Source organism: Aquila chrysaetos, chromosome 11 (assembly GCF_900496995.4).
Source record: "Aquila chrysaetos chrysaetos chromosome 11, bAquChr1.4, whole genome shotgun sequence".
Taxonomy (NCBI): domain Eukaryota; kingdom Metazoa; phylum Chordata; class Aves; order Accipitriformes; family Accipitridae; genus Aquila; species Aquila chrysaetos.
In genome coordinates this window covers 886,156-910,226 of record NC_044014.1, presented here as the reverse complement: position 1 = coordinate 910,226, position 24,071 = coordinate 886,156, and the positions used below count along the sequence as shown (strand labels likewise).

Below are 24,071 nucleotides of genomic sequence, written 5' to 3'. Positions count from 1 at the left end.
AAAGGAGAGGGTCAGCTATGCAAACACTGCAAATGCTACTGCAAATACACGCTGGGAATATCTTCTAGTGCAATACCTGCCATTATGCAGGAACCACTTCAATAAAGAGCTGAGATGGGTCGTATTTTCCCCTAAGACACATGATTCTCATTTGTAGCCCAAAAAATCACTGATGACTGCCTGCCAACTCTGCCGGCTCTTCTGGTGTGTGTGTGTGCACATGTAACCTCCCAAGCAGGGCTGCCTAGTCACTAGTGCAATGGGCGATCATAGATGGGAAACTGGACATCAGTGCCTAACTCAGTGCAGTGGTGCACAGGCATAGCCACACAGAGGACAGGTTGTATCTTAAGGGTTTTAGACATTGCCACTGTCAATTTTGATTATGTGGAGCTACAGTGGCTATATCAACAACAAGGTGAACGCTCGTTAGTGCCTCTGGAGAGGATGGGTCTGTCAGGGCTAAGGCAGAGTTGTTCCTGGAGTATTTGTGGTAGATTTAGAATCGCTTTTACAACCCCGAGTACTGCTGACTGTGTTGCTAGATTAGCTGTGTCACTAAAGATCCCCACAAGTACCTGCCAAACCTCAAGTCCAATGACAGCTGTGACAGTACTTTGAAAGTATTTGCCATAAATTGTAAAAAAACCTTTTCCCTATGAAAATGTTTTACAGGGGTTTGTAATGTGTATTTTCTTCACACAAAATTTTTCAAGAGAGGAAATTTCTCTTTTGTAAGTCTACAGCGTGAAGGCTATGCGGCAGAGCTCAGTGACCATAGTTTTACCCAGAACCTCTTTAAGAAAGTGGTGTTTAATATGTAATAAAGTATTTGATCACAAAGAATGACAAAATGCCTGGGCTTTCACTCTTAAGGTACAGACATACAATGTTAAGGTCTAATATTGTAAAGTGATCCGTACCATTTTTAAATAATATCATAATTTGTATTAATCAGTCTGTTGATCAAAAATACTTTTTTGGCTTTCCTTGTAGGTCAGCAAGTTGGAAAGAGAGAAAAATCAGGAAGTTAAGCAGATCAAAGAACACGAACAACATAAAAGTACAGTGGTGGTAACAGAGCTCAAAGTCAAACTTCATGAAGAGAAAATGAAGGAACTCCAAGCTGTTCGAGAAGCACTTTTGAGACAGCACGAAGCTGAACTACTTAGAGTAATAAAAATTAAAGATAATGAAATCCAGAGACTACAGACCCTTCTCAATGCTGTACGCGATGGGGCTCCTGACAAGGTGAAAACGGTGCTGCTCACAGAGGCAAAAGAGGAGGCCAAGAAGGGGTTTGAAGTTGAGAAAATAAAAATGCAGCAAGAAATTTCAGAGCTGAAGGGGGCTAAGAAACAAGTGGAAGAGGCTTTAACTATGGTCATCCAGGCTGACAAAATTAAAGCAGCGGAGATAAGGAGTGTGTATCACCTGCATCAAGAGGAAATCAGCAGAATTAAGAGGGAGTGTGAGAGAGAAATTCGTAGACTGGTATGTGTTGCTATCTGCATCTATGTTTTTACTAACACTTACGTTATGGATAGTAAGTAAATGAAAGTTCAGTGCTGGACTCAGATGAATGGGTCAGGATGGGCATTCAAACTTCTGGAGCTTGCTTCAAATCTGTTTTACATTTACTAGTAGAGATGTCAAAATGTTTTTTAAAAACTATTAGGATGTGTTGTAAGGAACTTTTTTATCCATGTCAGTGCCTATTGATATTGTTCACATTTCAGATATCAGGAAGAGGCCATGGGTTACTAGCTGGTTAGGGGAAAGCTACAAAACAGTTATGTTTCTTGGCACATGCCTCTATTTCCCCACCATTTGTTCCTTGCTGATCCACCTTGGTCCCTGCTTTTCCCTGCCTTTGCTAGTTCCTGTAAACATCCCATAATGAGCTTTACACAAGCCCCAAATGCTCTTTCTTCTGCATCCCATAGTGAGTCCTATACCTTGTAGGCAATGACCCCCTTCACTCTGCAAGGTGTTCAGGAAGGAGCTCCTCTCCGTGACCCACCTCAGTGGCGCTGGTGCTCCTCCTTGGGTGGCCCCGTGAGCAGCGACCCAGCACACTCCCCTCCTCAGTAGGTCACTGGGGTTCCTCACCCATCATTGCTCATCTGATCCTCACTGGGTCTTTGTGTGTGCTAATCAGCCTTCAGTTACCTAATCGAACCATTTGAGTCTCAGGTGCAACAGTTTGAGTCTCAAAGGCAATAGCTACATGCTTATGGCTTTGGAGTATTCCTCCAGTGTGTCTGGAAACTTGTTGGAGAGGTTAAAATGGATCGTGTTGCTTGGAAAAGGGGAGAACTCCCTGCCGGAGGGAGCTGCCTCCAAGAGGGAAGTCTTTGCATGAAAGCCTGGCAGGCCACCAACACTTTCTGGGTTTTAGATGATTTCTTCTCCACTGCCATCTCAGACACTTGCCTTACAATTCACACAGTCTTGTGAGTGCACAGCTGATTTGCAGGACTGTATCCCTTAGCTGCTGCTGCCTTTCCCAAGGACATGGGAACAAATGTAACACCCATACTCTTGTGATGCATATTTTGGGTCTTGGCTCAGTATTTATTTGAAGTTACCATCTTTTTGTGATTGCCATGCTTTCTTGTAGCATTCGGTGTCTCAGTATAAACTCATCCACGTCTCTTCTAAGTCATTATCCCTTGACTATTATCCAAATACTCAAAAAAATTAAAAAATGCACAATCAGCTTGTAGACTGGCCCCAAGTCAAAGCATGGCAGCGTAGCCATGCTTCAGTGAATGCTCTGCAGAACCTACCCACCACAGAGCTGGTACAGCACATCGTCTGTGTCCTAACAAACCAAAGTGACTGACAGCAACTGAGACACCATGCACTGCTCCATTATTCAGTGAAGTGCTACGTACCCTTTATTTAACCACCCATTCTCTCAGACTTCAGGGTGGGGTTTTTTTCCCTCATAGATTATTTTATTTTTATGAAGAGGGTATTAAAATAATTTATAACCAACTGATCTATTGATACTGTTCAAATATCCTACAGTGTAAGTACTTTCTTCTCTAAACATACATTACTAGATGCATTGATTTAATACATCAGAATGAAAGGATGGCTAATGTACATCCTAAATAAACTTGCTGCATTACATGAAAAGTCCACATTAATGGCCTCTAATGTAGAAGCTATAAAATAAATATGTTCTTAATTATAAGGAATAGAGTGGTTTGATGTTATGTTTTCTAAATTGCCTTTGAAAATCAAACTTTTTTTTAACTCCTGCTTGAAAGAATCAGATTATCTAACTGTACTAATTAAATTACATGATGCCATCATTTTACCAAGCCCTGAGTGCTTCCTGAATGACTTTAAGTACTCTCAGCTCCATTGACTTGACTGTAATCGATTTCAGTGGGAGCTGTTGGCTCCTGGCACCTTGTAGGGGAGGGCCCTGCCATTTCAGGGGGGAAAGGCTGGTGCCATGTTGTATGATAAAAGCTCTCCTCTCTATGAAAAGGAGGCAGTTCTCAAAACACTTAAACTATTACTGAAAATCAGTGCTTTTTTCCCTTTTTAAGATAGGGGTCATCAATAAAGTACAGTCATTGAGCCTCACTGGGGTTGCAATGAGATAGAGAGAAACACAGAATATCATGACGTGAGCGGGTCCATCCATCCAGCAGAGCAATGGGATTGCACCTTCATGTAACGGCTGTGGCAGACATCCAGCCCTGAATTGTTAATGGATTCACATCAGGATTTTAAAAGCTCTGTGATTCATGTACAATGCATTATTTAGTCATTTTAATCAAGGGGGAAAGTAACCTTTGAGCAAATTATGATTTCACGCTTAGAAAAATACTACTTTTTTTGTTTAGTCAGAACAGAGAAAGACAAGTTGTACTCATTCATGTTTAGCTTTGCAATGATGTGAAGCCCATTAAGTAATTTTTTGAGGTTATTTATCTCTGATAGGTACAGTTTTTCATTTCCAAGTCAAGTATATCTATGCAGGCTTAGCTTATGGAAAATACTTCCATACATAGTCAGACAAAAATTGTTTTAAAAAGGTGAGTTAGTACTAATCCATTATTCTCCTTTCAAATTTAAACTACTTTTTTTTTCTTTATTGGACAGACAGGAACACATTTGTTGATGTCTCACTTTAGACATTTGGAAAAATGTTAGATGGCCTTTAAAGTAACAGATCTGGTAGAAAGACAGAGCATTATGCAAAAAGGAACTGTACAGCCACCAAATTTACTTCAAGCAAATTGGAGTTTATTTTGGTCTTCGGCATCATTCTCTTTTGTCAGATTTTGCCAAGGGAGATGCAAGGCATATATATGGTCAGGCTTTCAAAATAACCAGCTCTACTATAAACCTTTCCATTTTGTTGAGTTACTACATCTTTGAAGTTAAATTGTCCTAACAAGCCAAACCCAGTGCCAGTGAATGAACTTTGTCCTCACCAGGTTTCTAAGGGGAATCCCTGCATTTTTGCCCTCTTCCAGAAGAGATCTTGCTGAAGGCTCAGCTGCACTGTAGCCTCTCAAACCAGCTGTGCCTACCTGTGCACTCTACTAATCTCCAGCAGCAAAACTAAATTAAAAATATAATTGTGGTCGAAATGAGACTTCCAAATGCAACTGCAAGCTGGGTCCTCCCCAGCTTGCACTCTCATGCCAGGACATGTTTTGAGCAGACCCAAAATAGAGAGCAAACATGCTGTTAGAGTAGAGGGGTAATATTTGCAGGTGGTAATTTTGGTAGTTTTGCACTACAGGCACTCAGAGGCTTGCAGATTGTAACAGCTAGTAAGGTGTAATCTCTCTTTAGAAACAGTTCCTGCTTAGTATTTACCAAATAAAAATCCCAGCTATTTATTCTAGTTATTTTTCTGGTGCCAGGGTAACTATTACTCGTTGATGCCAATGGCTTTGGACTAATCCCATACAGCACGGCTGAGCGTCTTTCAGTTCTGTGAACAGCATAGGAAAGGAAATAACGTGTTTTGCAAAAGTGTATGTTCAGATTATTCTGGCCTCATGGCTTCTGTTTGCACATATGGCTTGTGCTGTTTATGTCTGTAAAGTCTGAGTGTGACGCTCTCTAGAGAAGTACAACTAACCTAGTTAAGCTATCCCTGGCTCAGAAGCTTAAGAAATGTGAATGTAAAAGATAAAAGACCCTTGCAGATGGTAACAAGTAAGTATGGCAACGACTTCCTTTCTAAAGAATTTCTAATTTTAGTAAACTTTTTTTAAATTTTAATTTGTGCATTTTAAAACATCTTAAAATACTACACGAATGTATTTATGTTCGTATGGTCTCCAACTAATAACAGCACACCATGTGTTAGTGTGTGCATGTCCAGGGAAAACAGCCCTTCAGTCAGGAGAATTCCCTGAGATTAACTGGCCTTGAATTTTGCTTAATGGGGACTAAACTTCAGTGCCGTAAAGAGCATTTAAGTTTTACTTAATCAGATTGATCAGAAAGGAGAAGTGCTGAACAGCAATGGCCACTGCAGCCTCCCTTCCCCCTGTCTCGTTTATAAGGGGACTAAAAAAAAATTCAGAAAAACTAAAGAAATGAGATTTGTTAGAGACTGGAAAGTGTTTATTTTTAATTTAAGATAAACTTTAGTTGATGATGACTACCAAAAGGTTTAATAGCCTGCTCTAATACCTCTTGTAAGACCATTGTATGTTGAGACCTTCATGGCTTCTTTATAGTAATGCAACACCACAGACAAAGAGGAGATCAATCTTTTCAGTATCACACTGAACCTCTATGTTTACAGGCGCTTTCCTGAGATTTCCCTGTTAGGCAGTGGTGGATCAATGAAAATGTCTGATTTAAAGGATGGTATCAGATGAAAAGTGTAGGAAGCTGACTTTTTAAATATTAATTTTATTGGTGATTGATTTAGTCTTTATCTTCTCCTTTTGATTCCCTTCTGTGGTGAAAAATTACCATATTTGATATTACAAAGGTATCTCAGCAGTCATCCTGTACTGAAAGGTAGACAGATTATTCAAGGTGAATAATTCCTTCTTGCAAATGTGGGTGTTTTTCATCATTTGTGGTTTGAACCTCATTTACAACAGTATTTATTCCAACTAAACCTGGACTACTGAAGCATTTTGTTGTATATTGGAAGCTATACAACATTACTTCTACATTTTGGAGGGTCAATAAACCTCATAGTTTTGAGTTGTTCCTTTTGTGTCTGTCAGTCCAGTTCTTAAAAATGTTTCTCTCTATGGTCCTAAACAAGAAGTTTGCTCTCTTCTGTGCTGTAACCACGTCGTCGTTGTGCTACAGCACACCTAACACAGGGCTTGGGCTTGGGGCTCCTGTACATCTGGAAGCACTTTGAAACTGTTGGCACTGGGTGTGAGGTTTCTGCTCTCAGCAGTGTAGGTCTGAGACACAACACACTTCATTTTATGGCATTTACCAGTGGCACTGAATAGTTACACTATCCTGAGCATGAGGGAAGTATGATGTATGTTTGAAGGTAGAGCAAAAGAGGGGAATGCAAAATAGGACAAGTGTGACAAAAATCTTTGAATCTTTATGTACACTTATTTCTCCCATCCAATGTACTTTACTCTTCAAATATAGTATTATTATTATTTAATTCTGTTAGAATTTTTGCTACAAACTCTGGAAGTTATTATTAATTGAAAAATCTAATCTGATTAGTAATTTTTTCAATATATCTTAATATAAATCCAGAACTATCTAGCAATTTGATATGAGTAGCTTTACGGATAACACTACCAATTCTGTGTACTGCAATTCAGACCTCACACTCCAAAAGGAACCAGTTTTCAGAAACAAAAGCCTTTAGTCACCTAGCAAAGAAATTTTTTGGTTATTTATAGCCTGAGTGGGGCAGCAAATTACGATTTGACCTGCACCACTTAACCTTTCTATACTTAACAGCTTAAGACCGCATCTCTCTCAACATTGTTCCAGTGATTTCAGTGGAATTATAGTGATTTGCAGGATAGTAATAAGGGTCCCAACCCTGCCCATCAGTGGCAGTCGTTCCAGCCAGTGAAGCTGCCGGTGAGGCAGCTGCAGTGCTCAGGTCCAAGAGCCTGTTCCCGGGGGAGCATCGGGACCCGGCATGATCATCAGCCCCGCACCATGGGCTGCTCTGCTAGAAGAGTGGTTTGCCATGTCGCCAGGTCCTGGGTAGTATGTGACTGTGTGTAACAGTTGCTGTAGCATGTTAACTGTCTGGAAATGGGCATATTACATTTACTGGGTGTCTTATAAACATTTTCTGTTTGGTTAAGTGTAACTGGGATTTAATCAGTTTGAAACTGAATCCTTCTTTGGCCAAAGTTGTAGCAGAATCACATCGCAGAATGAAGTTTTTGGTAATACATATTACATGTGTCCTTGTTTAACTGAAAACAGATGACATTGTCTCCTCACGTCTGACAGTTTGGCAAGGTTACTGGAGCAATGGTCATGCACTACTGACAGTGATCACCTTTTGATGAGGATTAATTCTGGAAGAAGATGTGAGAGGAGAAGTTTCCTGGGTGATCCTGGGAGGTACCTCTGCCTAACGCAGCTACTGCTGTCCTGCGGGACAGTGGTGCTAGGGCTATGCCCGATGGCTTCCAGGTGCAGGTGGTGGCTGCCAGTGTGTAAGGGTTGCTTAACTGCTTCAGAAGAAGCAATAAGATAGCCACAGTTTTTTTCTAACGTCATCTAATGATGACTCTTAAAAACCCATGCAACCTGCGGGATTCAGGAAATTCAGAGTCTAGAGAGTGTATTTTCACCTCACAGCAGAGCCAAGCTGAGCACACGAGGCTACCAAAGCACCTAGCCATGCTCCCCACAATGTCATGCCCACCCCACCTCTCCTGCACTGGGCCATGGATGCATAGAGTGAGCCAGTCCAGTGAGCTGCCTTGGCAGAAAATTTCCATGAAAGTGAAAAAGAACAGTTTTCCCATGGATCAATATGATGACCCAACTTCTCCTGTCATATGACCTAGCGCTGGCATAGGATTTGGGAGGGAGAAGCATGGTGTGGGACCACCTCTTCTGGTGGGGGCTTGCTCTTGTATCACCACTTAACTGCAATGAGAAATTATCCTCTTAACCTGCCGCTCATGGCAATGCCTCTAGCAGCAACGTCAGCATGAAATGCTCTCGGCTTTCATCTCCTCCCTCAATGATAAGGGAGATGCATCAGTTTCTGGCCCCACTCTACCAAGAGGATCAGTAAAATGGGCTGGGGTGTTCCTGGGAGCCACAGCGTGGGTGTGGGAATGACACCAGTGGCTGAAAGGAGCGGTTTGCTCTTCTAAAAATACTTCATGTACTTTGCAATGTGCAGCTTATTATTGTAATATAGATTGTAATGTATATTGTAACAAGATGTTACAATAGTGTGAGAAGTGATTACACTTTGCATTTTGTTTTTCATCTGTACTGAAATAGGGAGAACTTTCCTTGGTCAAAAACCTGAAAACTTAGCTTGCTCCTGTATTGTATCGGCTGTGTTCCCATCATTTTGCAGTGGTGGGAATTGATGCAGATTTGGTGCTGCAGTGTTGTATGACAGCCTGACTTAGAAGTGTAAGCATGTTAGTGGAGTTTAAACACCTTGAGTTAGGAACATTAACAAGTCAGCCGTATCACTCTGCAGGTATGCTACCACCACCCCCCAAGCTATCTGTAAAACATAAGTCATAATAGTTGATATAAATGTGCAATATCAGAATTACTCTTGTAGAGTGTTTGGGAAAAAGTGGTTAACTTAATCTAACTGTCTGTTGCTGGTGAGTGATATCTATCACCAGGACAAAGGGGCAATTGCATTTATTTCTTTGAGACCCTTAAGGAAAACAATAGGAAAATGGAGAGGGAAGGTGAACGTGAGCAGCACTGCACGCGGGGCAGACATCCCCTTCTGCCAGCCTGTGTACGTGAACCCCGTCTCTCGGGGGGCGATCATGCCGGAGGGTGACCCTGCCTCCTTTCATGTGGGCCTTCTGTCGTCAGCCTGGGTGATGGGGGCCTGGCAGTTCCATCCCCTCTGCTCCTGAGGGCCAAGGCCCAGGGCAGGTCTCCTCACGTGTCCTAATTGCTGGCTCTGACACCATGCCTGTGGGGAGATGCGTTTGTCGTGTAACAGCTCCAGCTGGACAGGGGCTTCTCGTTTACATTTAAAACCGCTGCTTACGAATGACTGGCTTTTATCCACCATGCGCTCGTAGCTTCAAAGGCAGATTTCTGGGGCGTGCAGCCATGCTCCTGATGGTGTCTGTGAATCTGCAGAGCTGCAAAGGCCTCAGGAACATCGCAAGGAGAAATTTCCTAACCTGGGAACCTACATGTTGATTTTACAATCGTGACGGAAATAACACATTCAAAAATAATCACACAGCTTAAAACCAGCTGCATGTCAGACCGTGATAGGCATCGCACTGGGTAGCAGAAGGAGGGAATAACAAATTTAACTTTGCATGGGATTATGCTTGCATAATTGGCATCAGCTGTGCTCACAGGCTGGTTATTAATTAGCGCTCCTGCATAAATATTCATCCCAAGTCGAGGCAGCCTGCTAGAACTAAAGTGGGAGTATCCACGGCACGGCACAGGGCATCCTCTCAGGTGGTTGGATGCTGCGCTCCTAGGCGCTGACGCCCTTTGCCAAGCGCTGCTGGTGTCTGAAGCCATCAGACACACGGGTGGGGAGGAGGAGTCCCACCGGTCCTGCACCCACCGCAGAATGAGGCCGGCGTGCGCGACAGCCTGGTGGGGTGCGCGCCTGGGGACCCGCACCTCTTCCAGTGAGTTGCAAGTTGTTTCTTGTCTTTACATTTTCTTAATGTTACTGATGCTAGGAAAAAATGTGCTAAATAATATTTTTCAGTGAAATGCTTCCTTCAATTTGTACTATTTCTACAACGTTGCTCTTTAATAAGGGCTGCAAACATCAAACTGTTATGCATATTTCATGAATGTGAATTTAATCATATGAGGGGAAATGTGAATACTGATGTTTCCTTTGTTGCTTATGAAGATTATCTTTAGGTTTTTTTCTGGAAAACAAACCGTTAGTGAAATACTGTGAAACATTTCGTGTTTTCTCCAGTTTCTTTGTTCCTCTGAATTTGAAGTGTTGTCTATATTGTAACATGTCTTTGTTTTCATGTAAATTGGGATCAGCTACCCAATATTCTGCTTATTTTAAACAAATCATCATTAAACAAATCACCTTTTCATCTATACATCCATTTAGATTTCTACCTAGTTAGGTATTTAGCAGAAGGACCTCAGGGGGCATCTCTTTGTTTCATTCAAAGTTAGTAGACCATTGCCTTAGTGGAAGTTGTTGAAAGCACCTTTAATAAAATGGCACCCAAAGTACATTTAATTTGCTCCATCTTACCAAAAGAATCTAAATTTTGCATAACCTTGAAACACAGTTTCCACGCAGGTATTTATGAGTTGTCCTACGTTGTCTTTTGTCAAAGGCTGGCTCTTCCCCCAGGGACGATGTGGGATCTCTCTGGCCTTGTAGCTCGGTTCTTCCTTCCCATGGCTACCAAAGGGCAGGACCGCCCCGGGCAGTGCGGCCCCTCGGGCAGCACCTTGGCTCTCACTTATGGCTGGAGCTGGAGCCGCGGAGCTTTGCCCATGCATGGGGATGATGATGGGGTGATGGGGTGGTGGTGAGCCCACCCTGGCCTGGGTCCGGACGCAGCCTCCACGCTGTGCAACAGAGGGACATAGTGCCCCAACCCGCTGTGTCCTCTCCTCCTTCACAGCTGTGAAGCTGTAATCAACCCCTCCACCCAAACACACCTAATGGAAGTAATTTCCCAATACGTTGCTGGGTGTGTGTAAACTGCTTTTTCCCTGGGTGGGCTGTTTTTGCAGTTATTGGAAAGAAAGAAAGTGCTTTTAGTGATCTGTTAATTCACAATGTCATTTTTTTACAGGTTTACAGCCAAAGCTGTCAGATAAAAGTAATCAAACGCAGTTCTCGCAAGGCAAAATGTTCTGATTTCAAGCAGGCCACTTTTTAAAAACTGATCATTTAAATTAAATGTGTAAAGCCTCAAAAACTTATGCCAAAAATCTTAAGCATGTTTGGTGTCTGAAACCAGATCAACAGACGTTTTAGGGAATGTATCTGATTTCTTTCTTTCCATAGAATCATTATTTGTAAGCACATTTGGCAGCCCTGTGGCGTGTGAGTGCAATTAATACTTTATATTCATGTATAATGTATATGTATGCAATCCAGCTGGGAAGAGTCTGAGATTCTGCTGCAGTGTTGTACATCATCGCAGGCACAGAGGAAGATTTCGGGCTGTGCTCAGTAATTTTTCGTTATTAGGCAGGGCACAGGCCATCCTTGTCTGAACTCTCTAAACAGACTCCAAAGGTCTGATCCTGGCGTAAGCCATGGCACGTTCACCCAGCCTGCAGTGTGAGCCACCTCTCTGGCCCCCGCACACCTTTGGGCGCAGCACTCCACACCGGGGAATGTGGCTCAGCTCCATATAGAGGGAGGCTTTAATTCCACATTAGCATTTGGAAAAAATATCCAGAAAATATTCCTAGAGTGCCTGCAAATTCAGCGTGCCCAATCCAATGGTGACGAGCACGGCTCTCTGAACTCAGTGAGAACAATGCAGGCAAATAGGAAAGAAGAGAATTAGAGATAACAGGACATTTGTCATTTAAGCACTTAATGATTTTGCATAATGTTTATTATGCATAAGCAAAACTTTCATGGAAATGGGATAATTAAACAAATTGCTCACATGGGAGACTTTTGGAAAAAGAATTAAAGAAATTGATATTCCTTCTATATTTTGAAAATTAAAAGGATATTCAGGTTTTAATATTTTTCTTTTAAAATCATGAATCCAAATTTTCAAAAGGCGATGTCCGAGCAAAATGCTGCAAAATCATTAAAATGTTTAGGTGAACTAATCCAAATTGTGATATGAATATTAGGTTTTAAATTTTTTTAAGGTATTCTGAAATGGTGCTAAGAGTATGGGTTATTTCCCAATCATTTTAATGAAAAAATTCCTGCTGAAAAGAGAGATTTCATTCTGGGTGGCCCCCAGAAGATGAGTTATATTCCTGAGTTGGTTAAGTGATTCAGTTTGTATGTTCACTGTCAAATATTCACTGCTGTTCTATTTCCAAGAGAGCGTTGTTGTATTTTCTATGTTGAGGGGTGTCGGCTCTGTGCAACTGTTCTCTGGCCGCGTTTGGGGTCATAAGATGGTCTGTTGTTGTCAAGCCGCTGCCTGCCTGTGTGATTGTGTTCTGTTCTCCTTGTAGATGGAGGAGATTAAGTTTAAAGACAGAGCAGTCTACGTGCTGGAGAGAGAGTTAGGGGTTCAAGCCGGGCATGCTCAGAGACTGCAGCTCCAAAAGGAGGCTTTAGATGAACAACTTTCCCAGATCAAAGAGTCTGATCGGCATCTGAGCAGCCCCAAGCGGGAACTTCCTTATGCAAGTGGTGCAGGAGACGCTTCAGATCATTCAGGAAGCCCCGTAAGCACTTTCACGTGGTTTCACCTAAACGAACGAGCAGACAGAGTGACAAAATGGCACAAAGTGACAGAATCTTGATGAGTGCACCCTCGAGCAACAGCTTTCCCATAGCCGTGCAAGGGGAAACCCCGAGGCACTGATGTCTTGCTCTCATTTGTTAGACTAACCTTTAAGATTTAAAATCAAACCCTGTTATGGGAGAGCTTTTGCGTTTTTGTCGTTTTGTTTTCTGGTTTGTTTGGTTTGGTTTTGTTAGCAGGGTGAATTTTTTCTGTTCTTTTTCTCTTCCTTTTCCTCACTGTACCATACTTCTGCCACCTGCCTTAGTTTGACAGTTTGACACAATTTTGCCAACAAATGATGCAAATGCATTTCTAACCAAGTAATGTATGTATGCTAGCTTTCGGAACTGCTAACAATGGATTTTGTGAGCAGATGTACAAGGCCAGTTAACAAAGGGAAATGGGGGAAGGTAATCGATGCATGAAAGTGTGGGAAATCCCGCAGTCCTCCCAGAACACTGCTGCTAGCTCAGGTTTTTGTGCTGCTAAGTGCTCTCGCTTTCAGTGGACCAGAAAGTGAATTAAATACCTGCTAACCTATTCTCTCCTTTTTCTTTTCTACAATGCAATATCCAGAACATTAAATTTTAGTCACTCTTTCACAATGGCTTTTTTAAATATAACTATGGCACCTTTCTGCTTTTGCCTTAATTTGCTAATATTAAAAAACCCTTGGTTAATTGACCTCATATATCTGACGTATGCAGATTTTCTTCATTGCTGATTCTCATCAAGATTTCTTTTGCAACAGCCTTAATTTTCTCAGTAGAAGTGTAAATACTTATACATGAGCAAACCAATCTATTTTATTCTTTGTCCCAAGCCTCTCCTGCACCTGTTGAATGAGGAACCCTAGACCTCCCAAAAGTGCCACCAGCACTATGGACACTAATTTGCTTGTTTCGATTTGTACTCAACTTCTACCAAACATCAGAACAAGTCCTAGAGAAGGGGAAAAAGTCTGTCACACTTGTAAATAGATGTAACTTCTCTCTGATTCTGAACAAGAACACGTCTACCTATATTTCTATTCATTTATAATTTGATTTAAGCATTTTCACTCAGATAAAGTGCTACCCCTTTGGCTTTACAAGTGACCCTTTAGAACCCAATAAGGGCCACAGCTTTATGGAAGAAGAGCTTATGCAATGATATAATTGCATGGATTTTCCCCATTTGTACTTCAGTATTTTTAATATCATTTTCTTATAACAAAGTCCTCAGAGTGGGTGATGTGTCTGAAGCACTCAGTTCAACAGTGGCATACATTGGAAACGTTGCCTTAATTTTTGATATTTTCTTTTCTAGTTCCAAGTTTACCATTTGTGACTTTGTATTTGCATATACATACTTCTGCATTTGCATACTTTGTTACATTTTCACTCCTAACTTTCTGTTGGTCTCATCCTGCACCTTTCAGTGGTCAGTTAGCTTACATAGGTTGTACACTCTGCCGTATAATGTTTTGAAATGTTTGGATTTGGGATAAGAAAAAGTTTGAGCTTTGAAAAATATTGATATTGTGTGTACACTTATGAACAGTTATTTGCAGTTGATCTTTGTTTTAGGAACAGCAGTTGGATGAAAAGGATGCCCGGCGTTTCCAACTTAAAATCGCTGAGCTGAGTGCCATCATCAGAAAGCTGGAGGATCGGAACGCTCTGCTGTCGGAGGAGAGAAATGAGCTGGTGAGTGCAGCGGCAAAGCATGGCGGTGACTCTTTGTGGATGTGCTGCCATGGCTGTGCCTTGCCCCCAAAATATCAAGATATTTTCTCCTGTGCTGTTTGGAAATCGTTGCAGGAGTAGCTCCCTCCTCCTTACACTCTGTATTTGGTGGTATGCCACATCACACTCATCTTCACTTATGTAACAATGAATTTTTAAGATGGCATTAGCTGGAATGATTTTTATTTATTTTTAAAAATAAATACATTCCCCACATGGTACACTTGTTGCACAGGTTGAATACCTCATGAAGGAGGAACAATCTGTTTCCCATGGAAAATACCAAGAGGTTTTGATCAATTCTGCTTTGTATTAGGACAAAATACAGACAGTGTGACAGTTAAAGAAAATTATTAATATATTTGATGAAAAATAACAGCTCCAGAGGTGTTCATTCTCTCTTAATCTTTCAGTTAAAACGTCTTAGAGAAGCTGAAAGTCAGTATAAGCCCATTTTGGACAAAAATAAACGCCTTAGTAGGAAGAATGAAGAATTGTCACATGCCTTACGTCGAATGGAAAATAAATTAAAATTTGTAACACAAGAAAATATAGCAATGGTAAGTCTCTGTATGCTCCAGAGAGAACATGTAATTTAGTGCTCACGGGGCTGATGAAGTCAGGCATTGTCCCAAACTTGCAAGTTTAATAGGAAACTTTCCCCTTTCCAGTGCTCGCTGAGATGTTCTGCGGTGCACTACTGAGTGGTTTGTGGCTAGAACCTGTTTTGTTTTACATGAAATGCTTTATTTTAACTTTAAAAACAAATAGTTTTGAAGAAAAGAGAGTGTGTGAGCTTTGCACATTTTGATCAGCAGATTGTTCAGTCACTGGCTACTTAGTGATGTGAGCACAACTCACCCCACTTCACTTTGGACTTTTGTACCAGAATCACCTTGTAATCACTAGGAAAGCTGCACTTAGGACTCTTCCCTTTTTTTATTCAATTTAATATTGTTAGTGGGCAATAGCTGGCAGCAAGTAGCTGTAGCATTGCATGAATGTAGCAGGGCCGAGGTCATCCCCGTGGGTCCTGCAGCTCTGGGACTGCTGCAGATCAAAATGAATGAGAGCAACCCAGAGAGAAGTGACATTGTTTTCAGCTCTCTGAATTCCTTCTCCTGCAGGAGAAAGCCACACAGCTCTTGGCAGAACTAAAGAGCAGGTGCAGCTGAGCTGCTGCTAGCCCCCGTCTTTGGTGCGAGGGCCCCCCATGCCCGCTGTCCTCTCTGGTGACCACGAGCTTCACGCAGCAGTCTGAGGAGCAGGAACACCCAGCGTGTTTGCACTCTAGATGTAACGCTCAGCAAAAGCGAAGCAGGATAGCTGCCAGAACAGCCATTAGATTAGATGCATCACTAGCTGTAAAGGGAAGGCTTGTGTACTGTCCTTTGGCAAAGCCTTCTGATCACTTCCTCTTCTGCCGTGTGGGTTTCTTGTAGAGGCAAAGAGCGGGAACAATAAGGAGACCGAGCTCTTTAAATGACCTTGACCACAGCCAGGAAGAAAGAGAAGTTGATTTCCTGAGACTGCAAGTTATTGAACAGCAAAATATCATTGATGAACTCTCCAAGGTAAGATGTAATACTGCTGCTGTTATGTGGGGTTGACTGAGGCCATAGCAGAACAGGAAGCCTAAGCAAGGGGTGGTTGGGGTTCTGTGAACTAACGGGCATAGCTTGCATCAGTGGGACATTGTAGGCATTTCTATTATTACTAGTAAATGAACTGAATATAAGTTATCTGTGGTATAGTATTCAGAAAAATCCTTCCAATCTACATTGCACTTGCATGACAGAACCATTGCAGCATGTCCAGTAGATATGCTGATGGCCAGATCCTGCCCCTGCGAGAGAAAATGTTAGAACTCCTTTGGCTGGACACAGCATCAGGGCTAAAGATTGCTGTGTACAAGGGGGGTGTTCTGCAACGTTGTGTTTGGGTTTTTGCCTCTTTGTTAACATGTTCTCAGTCTTTGGAAACGGAAAATACTGAAATCATAATACTCCTCAAGGAAATACCTTCTTTTTTTGTTGGTGTTTTTTTTTTTTAAGTCTGTACACTCACATTATTTCATTGTTTTTCATTAGACCCTGGAAACTGCTGGCTATGTGAAGAGTGTCATGGTAAGAACGACAACTTCATCCTTATCTTTGTATGCTTTAAATTGCTATTCATGAAAAGCATGCAGCTTATAATAAAATTTATTATCGCTTACATCTCCATTAAGGCAGCAAGCTAACGCAGTATTTTGCTCAGCGTAGATGTTGTCAAAGGCCATATCAGCAGAAGTTGTTCACCAGAGAAAAATGTACCAATAGTGGAGAAGAAAGCTCTGGTGAGAGAGGAAAGCTTTTTTTTCCACCACTAGGATGACCTCAGAGGCAGAAGTCAGCGTGGTCACCCTGTCCTGACGGCCGATAGCGAGCGTCCCCCATCTCTGGGACAGCTCTGCCACGTTGGAATTGCATTTTTTTTAGAGTCGGATAGCCGCTAGCTTTGTCTCACCCATACTGGCATGTTCTCAGTCACTGCCCTTGCTCAACTCATCCCTTTGTTATTATCGGTAAAGATTTTGTGAAGTTAAGCCACTAATATGTATTGATAAAATGTGTACTGTTTTGTTCTTCATTGCCAAATGTGCAGCAAAGCTTGTGTTGCCAAGCAAAACAAGTATTCGATTTTCTTCTGTCACTGCTGCTTATGTTAGGATTTGCCATTGGGCTGATGGTAGTGGCACATTATCCATGTCCCACAATGTCATTGCATCCTTTTACCAAATGGTTAAAATGAAAGATTATAGGGGTTTTCCCTTTAGAACTTTACCCTCTGCAATCCTGGACTTTGCCTGTATCTGCAATCCAGAATAAAGAAATTTTTTTCAGTAATATAAAAAATTGACACAACTCTATGAAGAGTGTCATAATTTCCACTGAACAGAAAAATTTGCTGGCAGCAGTAAATGCTCAAACCTTTTTTTCAGAGGCACTGGGAACCTGAAGATCCTTAGAGAAGTCAGCTGAGACTGAAAGTGCTGAGTTCAAACAGTCCCTGAATTTTGTGTAGTTGGGCTGTTACGTGTGTGCACAGCAGTAACAGCCGTGGCTCCAACAAGCCAAGGGCAGGAGTTGGCCTTTGCTCCTCAGCCCTGGACAGAGAGCCCATCTACCAGAGAAGAGCCATAGCACGGCCTTGAACACATCTGCTTGCTGACGGAACAGCTCTGAAATGAGGCCTGAACTGCCAGTGTGTTGCATTGGTTATAATCAGCTTTCTTTTGCTGCTTTGATATTCATGAATATACAGAGCAATTGCTACTTGTATATGGCAAACTTGGAAGATGTTGGAGTAAAACTAACATTTGTCTGATGAAAGCATGGTTATTTCAGTTTGAGGCAGTGGCCAGCATTGACGTTACTATTTCTTGATCACCCAATGACTCCTAGTACTGACATAGTTAATTTAAAGAACAGCTTTCTGAAAACAGCTAACATGTATCTGATTCTTTCAGGAACGTGATAAGCTGTTAAGGTATAGGAAGCAAAGGAAAAAAATGACAAGAATTCCTAAGGTAAAAAAAAAACCTGTATCATGACATGCTGATGGGCATGCTGGCTTCCTGGGGTGCTCCAAGGGCCTTGGAGCCACGCGTGGGAATGTTCTTCTCTAGGGTCTGCAAACAGGTCCTAATCTTAAATTTGGGTCACGTAGTTCAAGGACATTCATAGACTGTATTGGGATATTCACACCAGATCTGGTAGGGATAGGGGAACCATTTGCATTGCACATTCTGAGCATTTGCATGCTCTGCATTTCCCCAGAGCAATCCCGTGGGACTTCAGTGGTACGTGATTGTCTTAAGATGAGACAGATTTTATGAATTAACACATCTTAAAATGGTCTTTAAATGGCACTTCCTGAAAACATATGTAGGTTGTAAATAATTCATTATGGAGTTTAGTAACATGCAAAAATTGCTGGTTACAAGAAGCAACGGTTAGAGCTCAGGGAAAAAGAAAATGTTAGTTAATGAATACTTGGCAAGATGTTAATATAAATATTAACACTGTATTGACATTGTAAGGTACAATGTCAGGGACCTGAGAGCAAGCTGCGTTCTATATATGAAGAATTAAGGTGGCACTGGAGCTAATGGATCTATAAATAACGAATTGAGGTCAATGTGAGATAACCCCTTAACTCCTGTTGTCCTGCAAATGGCAACCAGGCCTTTGAAAGAGAGTTATGTATTGTCTCCTTCAAAAGTTATCCACTGCAAATTAAAACAAAAAGCCAAAATCTAGAAATGTTTTTTGTAAATCAACAATTAAAAATACTTTAGAACTGTATTTGAAATGTAGTCTTTGGCTTTCAAGCATTTAACAGTAAATCTTTCTTTACCACCACTACCATAATTTTTTAAACAGAAAGCAGCTTTGAGTGGAAAAATGGATTTCTTCAAACTGTAAAAACATTGCTGTGGTGATTAACTTCAAATTTTTCAAGTAGAACATTTCTTGCAAATCTAACTTTTCATGTGAAAGTTGTGGTAGTGACAGGAGGGACGTTGTGGTGATGACAATGGATTAACAAAGACATTTCATTCCACAACTCCCACTTCATGCTGAGGTGAACACACAAAGAAGTAAAAAGGGTGATCTGCTTAGCTAGAGAAATCAGGAGGAAAATACATTAAAAAAAGGCAGGGGGGTGAGGTTGCACACTGTGATACCTAATAACAAATACAGCAAGTCAGCGATTTGAATACTTTTAGCTATTGTTAGAGCACTGTCATGGGGTGAAAAAACTTTATAGGTGGATACATGCAAAGAACTGGACCAGTTTTTCAAAAACCAATAGAGTGAGAATTACCAATAAACTGGAATTGAGACTCCTCTGAAGGTGTGTATGTTCAAATGCTACAAAAGCACAGGGTTTAGCCATGTGTCCAAAGTCACTGCTGTCCCCCCCGCAACGCCGTTGGGCTGGCGCAGCCGATGGCACCGCTGCCGCGTGACATGGGTGCGCTCGCTGATGCCTTGTCTCTGTCAGAAGCCGGTTGTGGAGACGTTTTTTGGCTACGATGAAGAAGCTTCCTTGGAGTCTGATGGTTCCTCTATCTCATATCAAACTGACCGGACGGATCAAACCCCTTGCACTCCTGAAGATGACTTGGAAGAGGTATTCATCAAAAATATGTGTTGTTTTGTTTTGAAACCTCACTACTAATTTTTACTGACATTCCTGGTCTGTTATATCATTCATCTGTCACCTCTGATCAGAAAACTAAAAATTGACATTAAATTTTAATACTGTGCCTGTTGGTTAATATCTCTGCATCTCAAGTCCAGTAATTTCACTTTTAGCCAAGCTGGAAATATTATATCCTAAGAATATTAGATGTATAATGGGTTTATTAGGTTGGAGGTCTAAAGAGACTGGACAACCCTAGGAAGACCTGTTCACACCGAAATTTGCTGCAGGTTTGTGCACGTGTAGTTTGGTTCAGGTCCTTCTTTGTCATTTTGACCTCAGCACAGAGCACAGCCTTAAGCAATAAGGTTTGTGTTTCTGGAAGGAGCAGTATGCAGTCAGTCTCCAGAGGAGAGGAGAGGCTGTCTCCTTGCCAGTATATTGAGGTCATGACTTTTCTGGAGGCTCTGAATGCAGACTACACAAAGGTAGCTGGTAATACAAATAGAAGTGATTATTCCTGGTGTTTTGCAGGGCTTCCCTACAAATGCATTCCTGAGTGTATGTCAGATCGCTGTACCATTTCATGTTTCTGGGTTTAACAAGAATCTTGTAATAAACAAAAAATTGCTAATAATGACTTGCAGCTTTTTTATGGTATGCTGGCTGCAACTTTTCATCTGCCATTTCACTTGTTTCATGGGTTGTAATTAGATCTGTTAAAAGGGAACCTAAAGAATTCCTATCTCCATCATAAAAGATATCTAACTGGTTACCAGGTGTGTGCTGCACTGCAGGGAATCTGAATGTATTTTTATATGTATGAGCCTATTTATTTTTCATTCCTGTACTGACATTTTTTTTTTTCCCTGTTCAGATAGTACAAAGTTTGTGCATACAACCAGCAGTATAATTTCATTTCATGTCAAATGAAATATTTCAGTCAACCTGACATGAAAGCATTCAGTGCTGGATATTGTAAGGAGAGCGAAGAAGATGAAGGGCTCTTTTCATGTTGATGTCACCATTTCTACAAGTATTAACTCTAGATTAGTGTTTTAATAATTGAGTGAGACTGTCAGGCTTGGCTTAGCCTCCAGATTGGAAACCTTTTGTTGTTTCAAGAAAGTTGTATTTTCACCTTTAAATGTGATGACCTTGTCTGTTACAGCAATAAAGGGCAATTTAGTCGTTAGTATGTTATATGGATGACAAGGTTTTATTTTTCCAAGGCGATAGGAATTCTCTCTCTTTTTCTGTATTGCATTTTCTTGAAGCAAGTGTATGCAAGAGATTTTTAAGGGACAAAAGAGAAATAGTCTGAGGGCACATAAACAGGCTCCTTAGTACTGTGCTTCCCAAATTGGATTTTGAAAGTAATAATTTTGGCACTTTTGAGAGGAAGCAAACGTAATCCACTCTTACAATATTTTTTACTTTGATTGCAGAAAAAAAGCAACTGGTGCAATGCATATTTGTTTTTAATTCCAGGGCATGGCCAAGGAAGAGACAGAACTGCGGTTTCGGCAGCTGACGATGGAGTACCAGGCTCTGCAACGAGCATACGCCCTATTGCAAGAACAGGTCGGAGGAACATTGGATGCAGAACGAGAAGTTAAGGTCTAAATGGCTTATATTACATGAAAATAAAGGATTGTAATTGTATGGGGGTTTCCAATTGTACTTGCTCAGGTTGTTTTCAAGCTAAACTGGGGTCAGCCAGCCCCTCCAGCACACTCCTGGCTGGGGGTGCAGGGCAGGGGACTTGGCTGGACTGGCTGCTTAGGTGGGCTCTGGGGTCTCTAACTCCAGCCAGCTTGCCCAGCATCCCCTGTGAAGTGCTGGTTGGCTGGAGGAACCACCATTACTGTGGTTTAGTCTTTTCACCCCTGATCAGTTAGTGATAGTAAAAAATTACACACAGTACAGTAAGACCATAAGATAGGGTACTAAATGCATAAAGAGCAAAGCAGTTTGCCAGTTTGTGATGTTACATATGTAGGGTCTGTTCTGAGCTTTTTAACTTATGAAAAATTTAAAGGAAACAGGTGTGCCCAGAATTGTGGCAACAATAATTTTCATTTGTTTTCATGGAGAAATGAATCTTTGCATTACACTGGCTTTTTTAAATGCCTAGTTCTAGAATAGGGAATGCTGCTCACTGCAGACTGTCATAACCAGCTGTAAGAAGCCATTTATATTTTGCTGTCCTACTGTCTACCTAATGGGATGCTGGTTATGTTAATCTTGACTTAAGTCTCAAAATTATTAACCCATCTTCCAGACTTCTTTTTATGATTAATGACTAATGCTGTGTGCTTAGCTGCAAATTTATTCTGCCAAAGAACTTTAAAAATTATTTGTTAAAAGTATTTGATGTTTTTAAGTATTTTCTGTACCTGTGTTACCTTTTGTCTTTGAGAGAAAGTTTGATTTTTATTTTTTTTTTTTTCCCCCTCATATCCTACAGACACGTGAGCAGCTCCAAGCAGAAATACACCGGTCTCAGGCTCAGATAGAAGACCTGGAGAAGGCCCTTGCTGAGCAGGGACAGGTAATGCATGCGGCTGAACACCAGCCCTTTCTCCAGCCTTCATACTGGGGGCGGGAGGGGGCTCTAGAGACGTGCCTGGTCAAGTTACCATATAATGCTGCAGACGCTAGTGAGTGTTTATGTATGTATAGAATAATCCTGAAGTGACTTTTCAATAGCTGATTCATTTCATACAAGGCAGACATACTAGGGAAATACAAGAAATGTTGCCAGGCTGCTTCTAGCATATGTCTTACTTTTCCAGACAAAAAAAAAAAAAAAAAAAAAGAAACAGAATTTTTTTTGAGAACTTTAAAATAATACTAAATTATTTTATCATTACCTTTCCAGCTTAACCTCTTTTTATTGTTAACCTTACTGATAAATAATGTTGTGGGTTTTGTGGGTTTTATATATTCATCAGATTAAGAAATTAGTTTCAAAATAAGGTTTATTTTGCCTATTGTTCAGAAATACGTAATTTGCATTCAGTGTAATAGAAATTTAATAGTAGATACACAGCTAGAAATATCTTTTTTAATGCAAACCAATTTTTTATCTGAAAGAGTTTTTTAATCACTGGAGTGTTTCTATTCCATTTGTATACTACAGACTGTTAAAATAAGATGGAAATGTTTAGCTTAGGAAATCATTTTAGGAAATAATGGTATTACAATTTCATATGCAATATTATTCTGTCCCTCTTCTCTATATGCGTGATTTAATGAAATACATGCTACTGTGTTTGTGCTAAACATTTGCAGTTTCACCTACAATATTGGTCATTTCTTTTTCAAGGACATGAAGTGGATTGAGGAGAAGCAAGCATTGTACAGAAGAAATCAAGAACTGGTAGAAAAGGTATTCAATGTTTCTATTTGTATTATTCAAATAATATTTGTAGCTTAAGGAATGCAGAAGGAGCAATATTTTAATCTGTATCACACAGCTCTACTGGAAATAATTAACGAATAATAACAAGATCCTTATAAACCTGCTAGAAAAAGTGTTTTTGTGGCATTCTTTGTTACCCCATACAATGTCCTGGTGCCAGGTCGCATGAGGACAATGGCTCTGGGGAAAAGCCCCGCGTGCCCCCATCGCTGGTGCCACATGTCTCTCCCCGTACTGATCCCAGGGGGGTGGGCTCAGACCCTCGGCGCTCTTGCTGACCCCAGCGTTTCCCCGGCATGGTCAACGTGCGGTGGATCTCGAGTGACACTGCAAACAGTACTAACAATGTGTTGCTTTATTTTGCAGATAAAACAAATGGAAGCCGAGGAAGCTCGCTTAAAACATGATGTCCAGGATGTTAAGGATCAAAACGAGCTCCTGGAGTTCAGGATCTTGGAGCTTGAAGTGAGCACGTGTTGCAGCCATGGTCCTGCCCACCTGCCCTGAGCTGCGTGAGCCGAGGCCAGGGGCACTACGGCTTTGGGAACTCTCTCACATTTACTGTAAAGAGCCGCATTGCACTGAATGAGACCAAAGGGTTTGGTACAAAGTGCTAATAAAAGAGAAAAACCCCAAACACCCAGGGATCAATAGTAGTATTCTTGATATGTTGTTCTGGCAGTCTTACTACTTACATAATTTTAAGATCCAGAAGAGCGGCTTATGATGTAGATACACATTTAACTATACTCCATCTGTTCTGAAAATGAGAAGAGATAAAACCAGAACAGACCATATGTGGGAAAGAAAAAGAAAAAGGAACTTTCTTCATTGCCAAAAATCATTGCTGTGTTTCACCTCTTGCTAAACATACAGAGAAGGAATCATGTGGCCTAGACCACTGTGGTTACTCCACTGAGCCTTCTGTTTTCTATATCATTACCTGTATAAACAGAATCTATAAGCTCTTGGAAACTATTTTCGAAATTGTCCAAAGAGAGATTAACAAAGCAGCCACTTACAAGAAAAATTTACATGCTATCTATATTATACTACGTATAAATGTATAGTTTTGTTCAAATATATTATGTAGTCAAAGTA

General features: G+C 41.1%; 1 protein-coding gene across 43 annotated transcripts in view; it reads left to right on the top strand.

The window, feature by feature from the left end:
• JAKMIP3 (Janus kinase and microtubule interacting protein 3) overlaps positions 1-24,071 on the top strand; it is a 91,061-nt gene that overhangs the window by 37,645 nt on the left and 29,345 nt on the right. For 19 of the 43 annotated variants that reach the window (XM_030029905.2, XM_030029904.2, XM_030029887.2 and 16 more), the window contains 12 exons: positions 997-1,494; positions 12,346-12,561; positions 14,192-14,311; positions 14,764-14,910; positions 15,793-15,924; positions 16,441-16,476; positions 17,862-17,921; positions 19,403-19,531; positions 21,035-21,163; positions 22,014-22,097; positions 22,875-22,937; positions 23,337-23,435. In XM_030029905.2, coding sequence (XP_029885765.1) covers positions 997-1,494; positions 12,346-12,561; positions 14,192-14,311; positions 14,764-14,910; positions 15,793-15,924; positions 16,441-16,476; positions 17,862-17,921; positions 19,403-19,531; positions 21,035-21,163; positions 22,014-22,097; positions 22,875-22,937; positions 23,337-23,435 — 1,713 coding nt within the window. The remainder of the gene's footprint in view (positions 1-996; positions 1,495-12,345; positions 12,562-14,191; positions 14,312-14,763; positions 14,911-15,792; positions 15,925-16,440; positions 16,477-17,861; positions 17,922-19,402; positions 19,532-21,034; positions 21,164-22,013; positions 22,098-22,874; positions 22,938-23,336; positions 23,436-24,071) is intronic. The other 24 variants (XM_041127296.1, XM_041127295.1, XM_041127301.1 and 21 more) reach the window with 11 other exon arrangements.